Below are 17,155 nucleotides of genomic sequence, written 5' to 3'. Positions count from 1 at the left end.
CCCCATAGACCATAATGTATAACAACTGCCAAAAGTTCGGACACCTTGCAACCCCTCGTCCGATTTTTTGGACACTCCTTGAGCCAACTCGATCGAGAGCACCATGCACCGACTCTGACCGGTGCGTGGTTCGACTTGCTGAACGCCATTTTTGTTTTGAACGGAGCCTCCTTGCTAACCCACGAAGTGGCGCTACTGCAAATCGCCGCTCATCATCATCGTTTCTGGCTGGTTCGATAGAGTGGCTCTACAGCAGTTCCGGTTTCAGCTTAGTAAGCCATGTCAAGGCAATGCAGCAGCTGATTTTTCTTCGTGCACGACGCTGCGAGTAGGCCACGTTTTTCGTTTGTGCGACTGGTGTCGGCATGGTGGTGTTTGCTTTGTGCGCTGTGTTGAGGTTTCGGTGATGCAACGCGGCATACGGAAACATCGCTTCAAGTGTCTAATCGCGCCGACAGTGCCCGCGCAGACTGCGCTGGGGAATGCCGGCAAGCGGGTGCCGGGAGGCCTAAGATTTGTCGCCTTCCGATGTGCTCCCTACTGACGCGGAAAATGTTCTGCCGAGACCTGCGCAGTGGTTGCATTGCGATTCCGGACACCGTCTCATTTGACAGTTTCACAGGTGCTGATACTGCTGTACTGACATGCGCAGAACTCGACAACGACGAGATCATTCGTCAGGTTTCTGCTGCACCGCCGGACGATGACTCTGAGTCGCAAGATGACGCACCATGTGCTACGCTGCCGTCGCATGCGGAGCGTGTACAAGCAGTGACTGTGCTTTCAGCGGCCTTCAGTGACCATACGACCCTCTCCGAGATTCAGGCTTATCTGATTGCGCGTAAACGGAACAGCGTGCAATGGCGCATTCACGATTTCTTCAAGCCTACTGCCGAGCCGAAATAAGTGCGTGGAAATAAAGGATTTAATTTCTTTTACCTTAATCTGCTTTTTCGGACACCTGTTTATTCGGACATTTCCGCAGTCCCCATGAGGTCCGAATAAACGGTCGGCGACTGTATGTTCAATGGCTGCTGAGTCGGGGATTTGACTTTACTGCTTTTAAAACGAAACTACTGTTTATGCGGGTATGGTTTAACGAGGTTTTACTGTACTCGCACAAATAACTCAGTTAGCATTTGTGAATGTATTAAATTACAATCGAACCCTACTATATTGAACCCATTTACATCGAGTTATTCTGTATAATGAACAATTTCTGAACACGGTATAATTACAACGAGTATACATAGTAAAAATTATGCTTATGTCGAACAAAAATAGCAGCGACTCCCAATATATCGAACGACAAGCGGTGCAAAAGTGTCTCCAAAAGTTGGCTTTCCCTCGCAGCGGAGGGGAAACCTGGCGGCACGGCTCCACCCAACCGCTCTCCCTACTGTGACAGCGCTACGTCGGGCGAGCCATCGACACTCTCCTGCAAAAAATGATCCTGGCCCGCCTGCAGCGCTTGCTCCAAGTCAATCAAAGGCTCTTGTGCTCTCATCCTGCAAGATGGTGCAAGTGCAAGTTGTCTCGCTGCTTTTCTGGTTCATTGTGGTTGTGCCTTGTAGGCCTTTTCCCACAGTGTTGCCGTGATGAAGCAGCGGAATTTGCCTTTCGTTGTGAAGCTTGAAATCATAAATCGGTTCTAACGCGGTGAGAAGCCGGATGTCCCTGCAGCATGCAAGATTCCGAGAAGTACTCTCAGCATGATCTTGAAGAATAAGGGGGAGATTAGGGCTAAAGCGGACAAACTCGTGACCTGGTGCTCGTGGCGTCCAACGCGTACACACGGCCATGTAGAAGTGGTTCCTACGAAATTGCTTCAGACTTCTGGTGGCTTCTGGTGCGTTGCGAGCACTCTGTCACAGTGCTGAACGTGTCTGGTATTCCGGTAACCACAAGCGAGCTGGGCATTTCGACGGATAGGTGGAGGCATAAACTCAAGCTGATGAAGCAACTTAGCGTAGACGTACGTGAGCGGCCTGATCGGTCTGCACAGTCCAGCCATCTGTTGGCGCAGAGCTTAACCAGCCAAACAGAGAGCTAATATTGCCCTAATTAAGTGTAAAACATTTTAAACATTTACAAAAACAGCATGTTAACCATTACACTCCTGCGTAAAATTTACGCCAGTAGCAAAGAATATATTTCGTTACTGCTACAGTGTGTGGTTGAGCTCTGTGCCACCAGGTGGCTGCACCATGCTGATCATTCACGTTTGCGCTTCTGCTCATCCTGTGAAACGGCACGGTCAAGCGGCCAGGCACGGTCCCCTCGCTTGTGTTTACCCGAATACCAGGCTTGCGAAACGCTTTTGTGGTAGTAATCCTCCGGTGTAAAGTGGCGGCCACAAAATCGCAAATTCTGGCGCCGATCGGATACCAATACTCAGATGCGCTGCAGCCACTCCGCTCATCTGCTGCCTTGTAGAGGGACACAGCTTGACATATTGCCAGTCGCTACGTTTGCAGCCCACAACGCAACAAAGGTGATTTATGGTGCTCACGGAAAGACAGATCGCCACTGACCGCGAAGCTCTCGTCAAGAAGGAGCACATTGTAACGTAAGTAGACGGCACTTGCTGTGTGTCGGAAGTGCTTAAGTGTACTGGGATATTATTCTTGTGCATACTCTTTTTGTTACTTTCTTTTTATAGAAACAAATGAACTAACATTCCAACTATTACAAATACACAAATAAAATAACACTTGTTCACCGTAAAGTTGGAAGAATTACCCATGACACGCCCTGGGGAGCCAATCAGATAGCTCGCCCTACCGACGTCATTAGGGCAATTTACGCCAAATGGGTAGGGGCGGCTGAAAAATTCAGCTGAGCAGTGTGCTGCAATCAGCAGCGATGTAAATTTTTAAAACCTTATAATAAATTACACGCATTACGTGGAGCACTTAGATGCGTCAATGATCAGAAAGACCTTCTCTAATGACTCAGTATCTTTGTACAGAATAGTCAAAAACGTTTCAGGGTCCCTTTGAGCTCAGCAGTGCAATGTAGCCACTGGGCTATTGCAGCAAGTTCATTACAACTAAATGTCTTCTAGTCAAACAGGCAATGTGTCTGTGGACTGATGGCATCATGCCAACTCCTGACTCACGCACCATGGTCAGTGGCAATGCAGTCAATGATGTCAATGTTGTCCCAGAGCGCCTTCTGGTCCTTGGCTGTCATCAGCGGTGGCTTGACCTTGGCCACATTTGGGCCAAGCCGGTCGATGTCATCAATGGTGAGGAACAAATGGTGCGGCGTCACCTCGCAGGTCACCGCGTGCCCCTGTGCCTTGGCAGCCTTGATTATAGCTATCTGCATTACAATGTACAGTTCAGTACAGTAAACTTGTGAGGAAACTAAAGCAACCCACATGAAAGAGCACGGAACAGCAAATGCCTGTGTTAAGCAAGCAATGTTTGCCAATCACCTTATGAGGATCACTGCCAAACACACACGGCAGCAGAAACAAGTCTGAATGGTCATAAGTGTACTTAAAAAGCAGCGACCAAATATTTAGAAATGCACCTTTTCAGACTAAAGTGTTACCTGGCATTGCTTTGTGGGTGCTGCAACCTTACACAAGTCCTAAAACATATTTCTTTTTACGCTACTGCTCCTCGGCTTTTACTAGAACTGATTTTTCTCCTTGTGCTATGGTGATTCCACAGAAATGTCTACTAAAGGGCCCAAAAATCTCAAGTTTGACATTTTGTGCTGCTGTTTTATGTAAGTGAGCTTCGCCCTCGAACCACTCCTGCAAACCAGAGCATACTATAAAACAGATACTGTGTTTATTTAGATGATTAATGACACCTCAACATTGGTCTACAAAAATCAGTGGTTGTTTTCCATGTATGATGGTTGTGCCACTTGCCAAGCGCCTTGTCCTGTCTTTTCTTCCTTCTTTGTGTGCCGTTACCGTTGGCACTTTTTTTTTTTGAAAGTGCCACTAAACTTGTTGCTACAAGCTGTTGTCTGTTAAGTTAGACTAACACATATTACAACTAGCATTGCTAACTGACCTCTATAAAAGATTAATTTGTGCTGTCTAAAGCAATGAAGAGGCCTACAGAAATAAAATGTTGCAGATGATCATTGTCTGTCAGGGTTATGGGTGCAGCGTGGTGTTGATTGCATGACTTATGCAGACGTTGCAACTTGTGAGCCTTGTACTCAGCAGCCTTAAGGGGGCACCACACTAGGCTAGGGCACGATACATAAGGGCCTCGAGACATAGAAAATAAATGTTCTTTGGTTTCCGTACACTGGTTGCCTACCTCGTCCCTCGTTTCCAAGATTGAACATGGTGTCAGAATGGCCACGTTTAAGATAGACTTCGGAGCAGAAGTCACTGCTGTCTCGCAGTCTTTCCCGGGCTGACTGTGATGGTTGGCCAACACCGAAGCTTTGGGCCCTGCTGAGCGCATATTTTCAGTACAACAGTATTACAAAACAATTAATTCAGCGGTCCCCTGATAATTGTTATCAGTAGACTTCTGTTAATCTGACTCCGGTTAATTTGATCGTGACCGAAGGCCCTGGCCAGCACCTATGCATTTCTATGAGCCCAAACTTAAGTTATTTCGATCCTCAAATTGGTGTTAACAAGATAATCTGAACTTTACCAGTCAGCCTGCACATGCCTCACACCTATGGTAACCCCATCAGTGACCCTTTACCTTTAGTGGCAGCATTATTTGGTGGAGAACAGGGGACAGTGAATGCATTTCATCTCCCGTTGAAAATGCTTACTTTGGGCCTGCCCTTGGAAGATTTTCAAGCAATAACGGTAACTCAACAACGTCTGATTACAGTATTTACCTGACTCTAATTTGTATCGTTTCTTTCCATGAAAATTGGGCAGAGGTTTGCCTGCACAGTGCAAGCAAATACAAAACCGAACTGCGTTTGCATGCTTTACCGCACAACACAGCGGATATACGGCGAAGCTGACTTTACACCACAGTGCGGTAAGGATGACTATGAAAACGACTACTACTGTGCAACACATTCAGGGTTTGTACAGAACACTCGACTCAACTTTCAATGACAGTTCAACGATTTCAAGGATGCGAAAGGCTAAAATTCAAGGAGGGGAAAACAAACCTTATTCCTACACAGACACGGAAAATAAATTTAAATTTTCATCTTAGCTGCAATGTCTTGCAGCTAAGCAGCTGCCGAGTTGGACATATGCTTCAAGCTCTTCAGGTGGCTTTTCAAAGTTGACTTTCCCATTGTAATGATGTTGATAACCTTAAAGCACAATGGTTAGTAGCATCTGGCTTCAGCCAAAGATACTCGCTGTGTTAAAGCCATATGGCTGACACTTACTTTCCGCCAGGTATTCTAGAACCTAGGGCTTGAAAGTCGAGCGAGCCGTGAGGGCTGCAGTGTGGACCACCTAGCAAGAGTGGTATGGCTTGGTCGCTTGATCTGGGTTCGTCTAGCTCCACAATGGCAATGGAAATTTAGACAAGCCTATCGTTGGTGGCTGTGGACATGCCACATCGCAATGATTGGTAACACTATCAAAAGAAAATATTTAGGATGGTTTCCTGATAGACAGGGTCCATGGAATCACACCAATGCAGAGTTTGTTACTTTGAATGTTCAAAAGATCCCCAACCCCAGTTTTCAGGGAATTCAAGCGGTACATTTATTTTTTAAGGAGTTTTAAGTACCCTTGAATCCCTTTTCCAAATTCAAGGGTTTTAAGGAGGTGTATGAACCCTGCGATATTCACGCTTGCCCATGTTTCTTGCTAAAAAGTCAGGTGTGTGTTAAGCTGCTACTTTGTTTAGGAACGTTAATGTCATTGCTATGTTAGTTTTCTACTTCAGATGCATAGATAGTGGGCGTTTGTTTGATTAGGGGCCGCGTTAGAATTGGGCAAATACTACCAAATGTCTAATAAGGTGAATGTGTTGGCTAGTTCGTTGAACATCTACAATTAAGGAACACTGCGAAAGAAGACTCAGAAGAGGCACGTAACAACCACACGCAGTGCTATGTGCGGGTGTTGTGTGGCTCTTCTGTGTTTTCGTCTTTCGTGCTGTTCCCCAATTCAAGACTGCCAAATGAATCAGCTATGTGTTTCCCTCTTTTTTTTTTCTGCATATTGTTTAATTTGACCTGCTGGATGTTTCGATCAATTTCGTCGGCCCAGTCTTGGTCAAATTAATATAAGTCGACCGTATGGAGATTTCACCGTAGTTGCTTGCAGGTGCTTTTTTTTTAATAACACCACAATGACACCGTTTACAATACTGAAAAGTAACCCCAAGCTTAGCAGTATTACCACTGGAATTTTTTGTCAGTAGTGTTAGTGCTTTGCTAATATTACAACTTTTGAGGAAATCTTTAGAAGATCTAAACGCATATACCCTAAGCAAACGGGGAGGTTGTGCAAGGCAGCTAGCTCTGTGTACTATTGCACAAGCACAGTAACAGCTGATGAAAAAAACTGCGACAGCTGTGGTTCTTAAAAAGACTCGCCTCTTCCTCCCTGGCCACATGGCAGATGTGCACCGGCCGCTGCTGAAGGCTGGCCAGCAGTATGACAGCTGCCGTCCTGGGGCCCTCGGCATGACAACACAGCGGCATGTGCCTCGGCCACTTCTCGAAGTGCTGCACATTCAAGGGTAGCACGGCATCAGTTTCGTACTTACGCCAACGCAGCAGTCGGCACTCTCGAAAATCAAGGTCTCTTCCCGAGTCACTTTGCACACGTGTGCTCCTGCCTCCACTGCCACACCTTTGTCTAAAAACATCCGATTAGAGTTTTGGCTTGCCTGCAAACTTCTAAACACTTGGGGATTATCAGGTTACTGAAGTCATGGATGGCAGTAGTGAGGCCGGTAGCGGACTCTTGCAGCGTTGTTTTCCAGCTACAATACACATGAAACATTTCTGCATTAGGCTATTGGTCCGTTGAAGAAAAATCATAAAAGGACTGTATGTGAACAATTACATGGCTGCCACCACTTTACACCAGCAGTTAGGTAGAATATGGTAGGCCACTGCAATGATAGCTTCGTGTCCTCTCTGGTTAAAACTCTGCATCACAAAATGTTGCTACTCCTGTTGCTGCTGCCGCGCACTTCTTTGGTAAGCCAGTATTCCACAAAGGCTAGCATGTTTACGGACAAGCTAAAGTTCGATAATGCACAGTTGCGCCTCGACACGGTGATGTACAGAAGCCTGTCAGTGTGACGCACGTTTTCGTGGCGGTAAACACAAGAACAAGAATGAAAAGTATTGCATTGCAGTACACGCACCAAAATGCAGAGCTTTGCTCTGCCCTTCGGTGTGTGCGAGACAGAACACCTGTCTGAGAATGTGCAAGCATGAGCCTCTGTTCTCCTGTTTAGCTCCACAATTTTTTCAGGGTGCAGCTTTTAGGCGCCCATTCCTGTGACAAGTGTTGGTGTTGTACCTCGTAACCGAGCGAACGAGCACAGTGAAAGATGAGAGCGAACGCTGAACACAGCGGGTGATGATAGATGGTGAGAGTGAATAGAGCGTGAGGAGGAAAGCAGAGGAGGAGAGTCAAGCTGAACGATAAGGCGGAAAGTGGAGGGGGAGAGTATGGCAAAAACAAGAGAACAAAAGCATAGTTCCACACAAGACGGCTATGGCAAAGATGGCTACGACATGGTGCCAGAGTAGTGTGTGTTGTTAGAGTGCCTTGATGTGCTCGATCGCCTCCACTCAGTTCGCGGTGGTGCGCGCATCGAGGCCCTCTAAGTGCCGTCTGTTCACGAAAGTGCTGCCTGAGTTGAGGTCTGTCTGTGGCGGCGGCTGTGAATTGCGCCTACGTATCAGCCACACCAAATGCGCCTCTCGCAATCTCCCGATCAGCAAGGCAGTTTCACCCCACTTCACTCCGTTTGGAATGTGCTGCACGAGCCAGATTGTCTGCATTGTCTGCGCCAGCCTGTACATTGTGAAATGAAAACACATATAGAGCTGCGCTTGAATTTCGCATTAGGAAGTATTGTAATCGTCGGTGAATTTTTTGAAATAAGAAATAAGGATATGCATGAAGGTAACATTGAAAAAGTGACACAGTTGCAAATTACCACAGTCATGAGCATATGTCAGTATCAGTAGTCGTCACTAAGCATATGACTACTGAGCCGGACTGACTGACGACTTTCATCACTAGTTCGCGATACCATGTGACCCCACCTCCTATTCCTGTTCTGAAACGAGAAGTCCTACACCAAACTTAAGTGCGCTGCATTTGGTGTGCGCTTTCACTCCGTGTGTTAAAGGAGGACATAATCATGCTTCATACTAAAAAAAATTGAAACTGCATACAGAGATTCTGGAGTTGGCAGCTACCTTCTAAAGTAAAAAAAAACAAAAACAAAACAATTTTTGTTAATTTTTTTAACAAGCCTACAAGCAATGACTGCAGTGAACTGTCAGCTGTGCACTGATCATCAGAGGTGGAACCAGTGACGAGAATGCATGTAAGGCTTTCTTCCGCTTTCCAAATGTAGTGTCCATAAACTTAACCTGTGGGCGGTAGACCAGCAATTGGCTGGCTCACAGTGACCACAGGGTGAAACTGAGAATGTAAATATGTGCAACTTGGCTTAACCTGCTGGTGATGCAGTCAGGTTGGGATAGTGATGACCACCAAATTGTATAGAGTTTTTTTTCTTTCCCACGGCAAGCAGTTCAATTATATTCACTGCACAAATGATGACAATGAAAAGCAAGGACACTAACTATTGGGAGCGCTGGAATGACGCGACACGAAAACGATGACACGAGTATCTTAGTGTCTTGTCGTACCTGCGCTCTACCTTTCCAATAATGAAATAAATAGCCCAACTATCCACCTCCTATTGCAAGGATACCTACCTTGAGCCAATCCGAAACCGTATCCATGCAGAGGGGTCCATATGTGTCGTTGAGATACATCTTGAGACCAACAACCGACGGTGCCAGTGACACCACGCTCTCGGCATTTGTCTGGTTGGCACCCGCAAATAGGGCATAGTCGCATCGAGCACCAGCCTTGGCCGCCTGCGCATCGGTGACAGGAAGACATCACAAATTTCAACGGTTAAAAATTGGGAGAAAAAGGAAGGGCAGCTGATAATGGTTTGCAGCATCGGAAACCATCTTTTTATGCGCAGCATGGCACACTCTTCAAAGGGAACGCCCAATTGGTATTCAAACAAAACTTGAACGTGTCATCAGGTTCGAATAGAATATTGAATATCAGAAAATTTTTTACAAAATTTAATGCTTACACATATTGGGCAAGAAAAATACGCTGCTGCACATGCTCAGGAGTCTCTTAGCATTGCATAATGAGAATGTAACAAGCTATCAGTAACATAGGCAGATATAAATTAAGATATATAGTGCTACCTACTTTTAATAAAAGGAACAGCAAAATAGTATGCCAGCACTGATTACAGCTCTGTTCTGGTACATCAAGGCAGTTTAATAGTGGACCTGTGTTTTTGCAGCAATCTTTCTATTTAGGGTTATGTGAATACTTGAATATTCTATTTCGAATTGAATAGTGAACATTCAAAATAATTCGATTTGCTAATATGGTGGTTCTTAGCCGCGGATGTGTCGGGGACCCCTTGTGGCCTGGTGGAAGTGATGGGGGACCCCTTGCAATAAAGGGGCGGGTCAAAGGTTTATTTTACTTCCAATGAGCAAAAATAACAACAAACATTAAGGCATTTTTTTTACTTTTTATTATCTTGTGCGAATTGCTGCCTCAGTTCCTGGAGCAGGTTTCAGAACTGGGAATGAGTCAAGGCTAATTTTTTTCTTTTGGCAGGGGGGTGTGTGATTATCAATATCTTTGAATATGAATCAAATAATTAATAAATGGAAAATGAGACATCCACTGAAACTTTTGGGTGGACATATTGCGGGTTTTTGCAGAACTATTACCTCAAATACTTAAGCATAGAATATTGCATCAAATATTGAATAATAATATGCACATGTATTTAATAGCAAGTTGAGTTAATTTGATAAGTTGGAACATTGCAATTACATTGCCAATGTTACAATACTAGACTAGTCAGCCATAATACTAAAACACTGCATTTGGCTCACGTTAACTTGGAAAATTGAGCAATTCCCACTAGCTGTCTTCGCTAACCTGTGCTTTATTTTACTGTACAAAATGCCTGTAAACTCCGAGGCATTTAAGGGGGGACATGGGGATCAAAGCAAACTTTTTTATTTACCAGCCGATTTTGATGAAATTTTGCACAGGCGTTAATAATATCACATAAACAAAACTGTGAAAATATGGCTGCAATATCTGAAGTACTTTTTTGTTTACAAAATTTTTCTGCTTTCATTTTTGCAAAATGCCTGCACACCTGTATATTGATGGTAGGAGTTCAAGCAAACATTGATAGCACTCCTATATGTATCCTCCACACAGTGACATTCCTGTAATTTTTTTAGCCTACCAGATTTTTTTTATATTCTCATTCCTTGGTAGCTACTTCAGTTGCATGAAAATCTCGACTGTGAAAACAAAAGATAACAAATTATTGAAGCAACTATTTTGAAAACAAAACATGTCACTGTGTGCAGTGGTGCACAATGAGTGTAACAAAACAAACGGTGTAAAAATATTCATAACAGTGGCTGAGATATTGGCTTTGCAAGTTGACCTTTGTGGTAGAAAAAAGTTTTGAGAAAAAGGTGTTCGAAGTTTTGGGCCATGTTTATTCGAGTAGAAACTACCGGCCTTGTAGGTGCAGGTGTCAGGTTGATCTCTTGGCTTCTTGGATCTTTTATGCTTGCTTTCATGTGCTTTTTGTGCCCTCTTCTTGCTCAAGGCATCTTTCTCAGCCGCTCGACTCGCTTGAGTCCGTCACCACCGAGCATGCTCCTCCCGCCGTAAACCCTATCTTCCGTTCGGTTGCCGGCACAGAACCAAGTGACGCGCGGACAGTGGCGGCGGTCATATTCAGCACCTCCGACAAGATGAATTGTGACTCAAGATGAGACTGTATGCTGCGACCGTTGCTGATGCACGGTTCGTTTTCACGGCCGGCAGACGCACGCGCTTGGACCGCACTTTCGTCGTTCATCTCGGTGACGGCGGTGGCACAATCGGGGTACGTCGCGGAGTATTTACGGGACGTCGCAGGCCCGGAAGCATCGGAAACGGCCGTTATTAGTTCGGTATCATCACCATTGGAGCTCAAGGCTGCAACGGCCTGCGAACTGCCCGGCAATGCGTCGACAGTCTCTCTTGCAAGCTAGCGCGCGGACACATCTCTGCTAGGACTACTTATCGTTCGGATGTTCGGCGGCTTGCGCTTGCGGCTGCCGAAGCGGTGCTCGGTCGCGTATTTCGTCGTCCACGTCCGCCCAGTCATGCTCGAAACCACAAAATGAAATAGAAAACTCAAATCGGAATAAAGCGATGAAGCGGCGGTGTACCTCGAATATCTAACACGTAAACAAAGGCGCAGCAGCCAGCGCGCGAAGGAACGGGAGAAGCAGACGCCGCAGCAGCTCGCTTCCAGACCCGGCCAATGGGGCGGCTCATAGAACGCACGTGACGGAGCAAGCCAATCGGCGGCCGTAACAAGCAGCTCCGCGACCTTCAGACTTTTTATGTTTTTATGCTTGCTCTTCTCTCTATCAGGAAATGAAAGAGGGGCGTCAAAAGGCGAAGAGGCGCGCTTTTCAACGGTACCAGCATGGCCGCGCTGCGTACTGCCGTTCCGGAGCTAGGGGCGCTCGAAAACCGCGACTTTTCCACCGATTTTCACGAAATTTTCGCTGTATTGCCTGGTGTATATATTTATTTATGGTACTTAGCAGTCGTTTTCAGCGGAAATACTTGGAAAACTTATAGAAAAGGAGTCAAAGATTCGGAATCTGCAACTTTCTAAAAAGTGATTTTTGGGTCGTTTTTCCATAGTTGATCCCCGCGTCCCCCCTTAACCATGTGCCGGTCGACACTCGTCGCACTTTCTGTCAAACAATGAGCCGAGAATTGAGAATGGCGCTGGAAAAAAAAAAAGTACACCAACGCTGTCCACAAACCCACTCCTCAATGCTCCTTTGGGGGCTGTAGGGCAATATGAATAAATAAATAAATAAATAAATAAATAAATAAATAAATAAATAAATAAATAAATAAAGAACGCCCTGTGGAATTTCGTGTGACTTGAAGTGAGTGCATTGAAGTGTACAGCCAATAACATTCCTGGTACAGTGACAGGAAAGCTGCTGGTTGTGTATGCTAGCGTGCCAAGTGTCGAGTCGCGCAAAGCCTTGCAACGCTTGAGAATACTGCCTCTACTCCTGGCACCCCAGACAGCCAGGATGCAACTTACAGCAGGTGCAAAAGGAAACATCAACTTAGTTGTGGAGCGCTGAGTAATACTTCTGCCCACTGGCCTGCCATTTTACATTGATGTGCCATACTGGAAAAAGTGAGATGTTCTTGTCACATGATTCACGCTTCGTTTAAGAGTGACGGTGCTTATCCAAAGATATCTCCTTCCCGCGCAATCTCCACCACCTTACCTGCTGGCAGACCGCAAGAGAATCGGCGTCACAGAGCGGCGGTCGGGTGTTCGGCATGGCGCAGACTATTGTGAAGCCACCAGCCAGGGCAGCCGCTGTGCCGGAGGCATAGTCCTCCTTTTCTGTCGCACCCGGCTCCCGCATGTGGACGTGCACGTCAATGAGACCCGGAAGGCGCACAATGTTGCGTGAGGTGAGGCAGTCAATGTGCGTCTTGACGGGCGGCGCTTTGCGAATCAGCCGCAGAGCCTGCGCAGCAAAGACAAGCCATAGCCAGTTGCAACAGTGCCCCGGCCAAATGATTATCAAAAGCCACCCTTCCAAGCTCCGGCGAAGAAATGTAACAAAATGAGTGTAGCACGCGCACTGGCAACCAAAGGTGTCTATGTTTTCATTCGCGACGCTTCCGTAGTCAAAACTATACCCGTTTCATGCTTAGCAGGCAATGCTCCGAGAGCTCTGCAGTACAGTACAGTTGTTTTTGATCTGCAACACTTTCTACACAGTAACTAGTACAGTAGAACCTCATTCATGTTTTCGAAAAAAGAAAAAAAACCAGGCAACGTACTAATTGAGAAAACATATGATTCTAAGTCACCAAAAGATTCAACAGACTGAACTGTAGTTTACATCTATGTAACGTGAAGCATTGCACAAATTGTTACAGCACGAGACGCTGACGCACACGGAGCTAATAGGGCCTGAGCTGCCAGGCATTATCGTCTTTGTGGCTTCGGCCAGCTTACGTTGGCACTCCTCGAATTCAGCCTGAGTCAGCAGCTTTGAGCAGGGCATTTTGGCGGGAAGTTTTAACGTGCCCACTCAGTGCAAATCCCTGTGCCACGAGATGCCGAAGCACATTGAGCTCGTGAGGCCCGAGCGACCCAAGACACATGTCGTTTTCCTACGACGATGCTAAACCGCAATGAAATCGAGCTGGTGGGCTACACCGGAATAGGATGCCCAAGATGCCTCCAGTGCGAAACGTCATGCTCATTTCGCACCTCCTGCCGCAGAGAATGGCGACTTCTCTAGGATATCGCCATTAAGGATATCGCCTCTAGGATATCGCCTATTAAGAGTGTGCAGTACGCTTTCAACACTACGCTCCACATGCTGTGAAACGGGTAGGTGAAGATGCTTATCGCAATAACTGTGAACGGGGTGCGCGACGATCCGGGAGGAGATTTGTTGGTACTATAAACAAGTGAGAGGGCGGCAGAATTCTCACGCGAGATGGGCAGGCGAGTATTGCAGGGAAGCTGCTGCGGTGGGCAGCTACTGTTCTCTATTGGGCGCATCTTGTGCCTTTTATTGTTCACATGGGATCTAGTGGCCGGAAAAAATATAATACGATCGCAGGTTGCTTACGTACAGAACTTTTGTGCCGAAACATTGTTTCCTAGGGACGTATGAACCAGTAAAAAAGGTGCATAACTGTACTGGGTCATTTTTCGTGTTCTCGGTTGTGAACGGCACCGAGAAATCATGCGCAGTGAGAATGTATCAACGAGGTACTGCTGTACTTCGTATATTACAACTGCACCTCAGGATGTAAGGCTACGTAAACTGACGTATTTGTGCACCTTTGTGGCTCCAGTATGCATTCAGCATGTTTTGCTAGCATGTCACAGTATCCACCAAGGGGTCAATGAAGACGTGGTTGGTACCCTGGCTGAGGCCTCTGGTTTTAAAGAAAGCAAGGAAAAGGCTAAGGAACCTGCCCTTCAGAAAAGTAAAAGATGGCCAGAGTACTGGTGGCACTAAGGGATGGAACACGTAAAATGACCGGACATTACTTATTAAGTCAATAAATTTCTTTTAAGTCTGACTGTTCAAATGAACAAGATAGCTCAAGAGAATGTTAATAAATGCAGCAGAAGTGAAAAATAATGACAAGCTTTGTGGCACCAGCCGCCACCCCATTTCAAAGAGGATGCTCATGGTGTCCACTTATCCGTCTACCCGTTTATGCAACCTGCCTCCACAAGTAGCTTGGCGCACTTGACATCCGTGACGAGGGGCACGGCGTAGTCGACGGCCATGCGGCGTGTCCGGTAGCCCTGGGTGAACATGGTTGAGATGCGGCGGGCCCCGCTGCTGCACATGGGCAGGTTCACCACCAGGTCGAACTCTTTCTGTTCCAAGAAGTCCGCTATGCTCAACTGCGCCTGCTGTGAGACACACTGGTTTCCACCGTCCGACCCTCCATTCACCGTGTCCTCGTCAATGTCATGGTCGTGGAAAGGCCATGTCATTGGCTCAATCTGCCAAAAGCACACAGAGAAAGCACAGTAATCCGGGTGTTGACGCAGAAGATGGTGTGTTCACATTTCAAGAAAATCATTGCCACACCAAAGCAAAGAACATAGAATAACAAGAACTGACCGAAGTGTGCCATTCCAAATCAATTTATTGTAGAAGGATATGTGCAACCATTGTTTTTGAGAATATCTGCCAAGCTTTAGCATCAACATTATTTTTGCAATTGCAATATGTGTCCTAACCAGTGTACTGTACACTCATGTTTCATATAAAGTCCAAGTGCGGTAAGATCCTATTGTGCATCGTGCACTATATGCTTTAGGTGCAAATGAAAGAATGGGAGGGTGAGCTGAGAAGAATGGTGGTTTGATTAGCGCCGTGCTGCCGTGTGAGCAAGGGGAAAGGGGGAGGGGAGCCAGTTCGGGGTAACGCGATAAAGTGAATGTGAGGGGAGGGGGCAGGCTGGTGCACGCTTTCTCTTTTAGTGTGGCCGTGGTTGCACATGGCTGTCAGTGTGGTTGAGCTTATCCGCAGCCTGTGCACCTCGTTTTAGAGGCAATTTGCTGACTGCGCAAAGAGTGGGCGTGCTGAGACAGTGTGGCATCACGTGCGCTTACGTGTTTAGTACTGGAGGTCACATAATCTCGAGTTCTGGAGACGCGCTGAAGTGAGAGGCAGAGAAAGCATTCGCCCCCTGCTGCCAGCACTTTTCACGATAACACTGTCCCACTATGGACAACACTGTCAGCAGCAGGGGCGGAGCGAAAGTGTGGCTGGCTTCGCTCTGATGATGTGAAGATATCGTCAACATGGCATGAAACTGCATCTTTCATAGCAGACTCTCATGTTCAACACAGTGAAACCTTTCCTCATTCAAATTAGCTTTTTCTGTTTGCAAGATAATTCAGACAATTTTGCGGCTCCTTCCATGTGAAAAAATAGATTGGCAGCTGTACTTATATGCAAAAAGGTCAAATTTCAACAGAACAAAATTTTGATGTAACAAAGTAAATTGCTGATTTTACCAGCTTCGTTATAGCAAAGTTTAACTGCATCTCGAAATATTGTTGAAGTAGAAATATATTTCCTGGCGTATTGTCAACCTGATGTGTTTCTTTACTCCTCATCTCAAAATTTTTTTTTACACTGAATGTCGGATATCTTCTACTCTCGAATGCGAAAATACCAAGGAAAAGTCAATACTAAATACCATAAAAAAGGCAAACCACCTACTGTAATGTTCTTACGCCATGTTATTGGTCATAATTAAATTTGCCAACAAGGTGCCTCCGGTAAAAAGAAAATAAAGATGATACTGAAAAAAAAAAAAAGGGATGTGAGCCTCTACACCCAACTGCGTGCACATGCAGCACACTGCTGCATTGTCAGCCTCGCACGCCTCTCTCCAGTCTTCTTTCCACTCCATTTGGCCATATCTGCCTGACTCTAACAAAACCCAAAATCAAATATGTGCCCGCATTCTATGCGTCCAAACAGAAAACACAGAGATAACATAAAAGCTCCCAAACAAAGTAGAAATCTAATGCGCACCCAATGTTATAGCAAGGAAAATGGGCAAGGGTGTAATACATATTGCACAGGAGTGCCCAGTTTCCCAAGATTAGCTTCGCCGCAATACAGAAGTGTTACGCGGCAAAGCATAAAAACGTGGTTTCTTTAACCAAACTTTTTCGGGGGACAAATAAAGAAAGGCGCACCCTAGAATATAGTAAATACTGCCATCGGACATTGTGAGCTACCCTTACTGCTTGCAAATATTCCTAAGGTGGGCTGAAAATATGCGTTTTCGATTAGGACTCAAAGCATTCACTATCCCCTAAGCTATGCCGAGATAGATGCTGCCAGTAAAGGGGTCACTATAGGCACCGGGCGCAGGATGAGTTTGGACTGGTGGCGCCGCGATTGTAATGGCATGTGACGGCTGGGCCGGGCGTAGCAACTGTCGCCAGCTATGTTGGTTTATTATGTTGTGTTGTTTTTTCTGTTTTGCGTGAACTTGATACCGTACCTTGATGCCGTGCTCCATATAGAAGTCCGAGGTGCCAAGGCTGCCATATAATTGGAAGCCCATCTTCTCCAATGTTCGGACGCTGGGCAGGAACTCAGCTTTGTGCTGCACAAGCAAGGCACGACAGATTCAGCATGATGTTGCCGCTTACAACAAGAATGTCACACCTACATTTAAATATGACATGCAGTTGGCCTATATTATGACTCAAAGGCAGCTGCAAGAGTGCCTGCAAAGTCCGGCAGTAACACTGTGAAACAAACTGAGAAGGAAACAGAAGGTGCAACAATTGAA

The 17,155-nt window shown here is 46.0% G+C and overlaps 1 protein-coding gene across 1 annotated transcript in view; it reads right to left on the bottom strand.

Annotated features, from left to right (window-relative positions):
- Positions 1-17,155, bottom strand: part of r (carbamoyl-phosphate synthetase 2, aspartate transcarbamylase, and dihydroorotase rudimentary) — a 184,959-nt gene that overhangs the window by 55,907 nt on the left and 111,897 nt on the right. Inside the window, exons 26-31 of the mRNA XM_055069310.2 lie at positions 16,862-16,966; positions 14,550-14,834; positions 12,568-12,816; positions 8,893-9,057; positions 6,514-6,645; positions 3,126-3,327 (exon numbers count right to left, since the gene is read on the bottom strand). Coding sequence (XP_054925285.2) covers positions 3,126-3,327; positions 6,514-6,645; positions 8,893-9,057; positions 12,568-12,816; positions 14,550-14,834; positions 16,862-16,966 — 1,138 coding nt within the window. The remainder of the gene's footprint in view (positions 1-3,125; positions 3,328-6,513; positions 6,646-8,892; positions 9,058-12,567; positions 12,817-14,549; positions 14,835-16,861; positions 16,967-17,155) is intronic.

Source organism: Dermacentor andersoni, chromosome 9 (genome assembly GCF_023375885.2).
Source record: "Dermacentor andersoni chromosome 9, qqDerAnde1_hic_scaffold, whole genome shotgun sequence".
NCBI classification, from domain to species: Eukaryota; Metazoa; Arthropoda; class Arachnida; order Ixodida; family Ixodidae; genus Dermacentor; species Dermacentor andersoni.
Note: the sequence above shows the minus strand (reverse complement) of the source record. Positions and strands in the feature narration are given on the sequence as shown.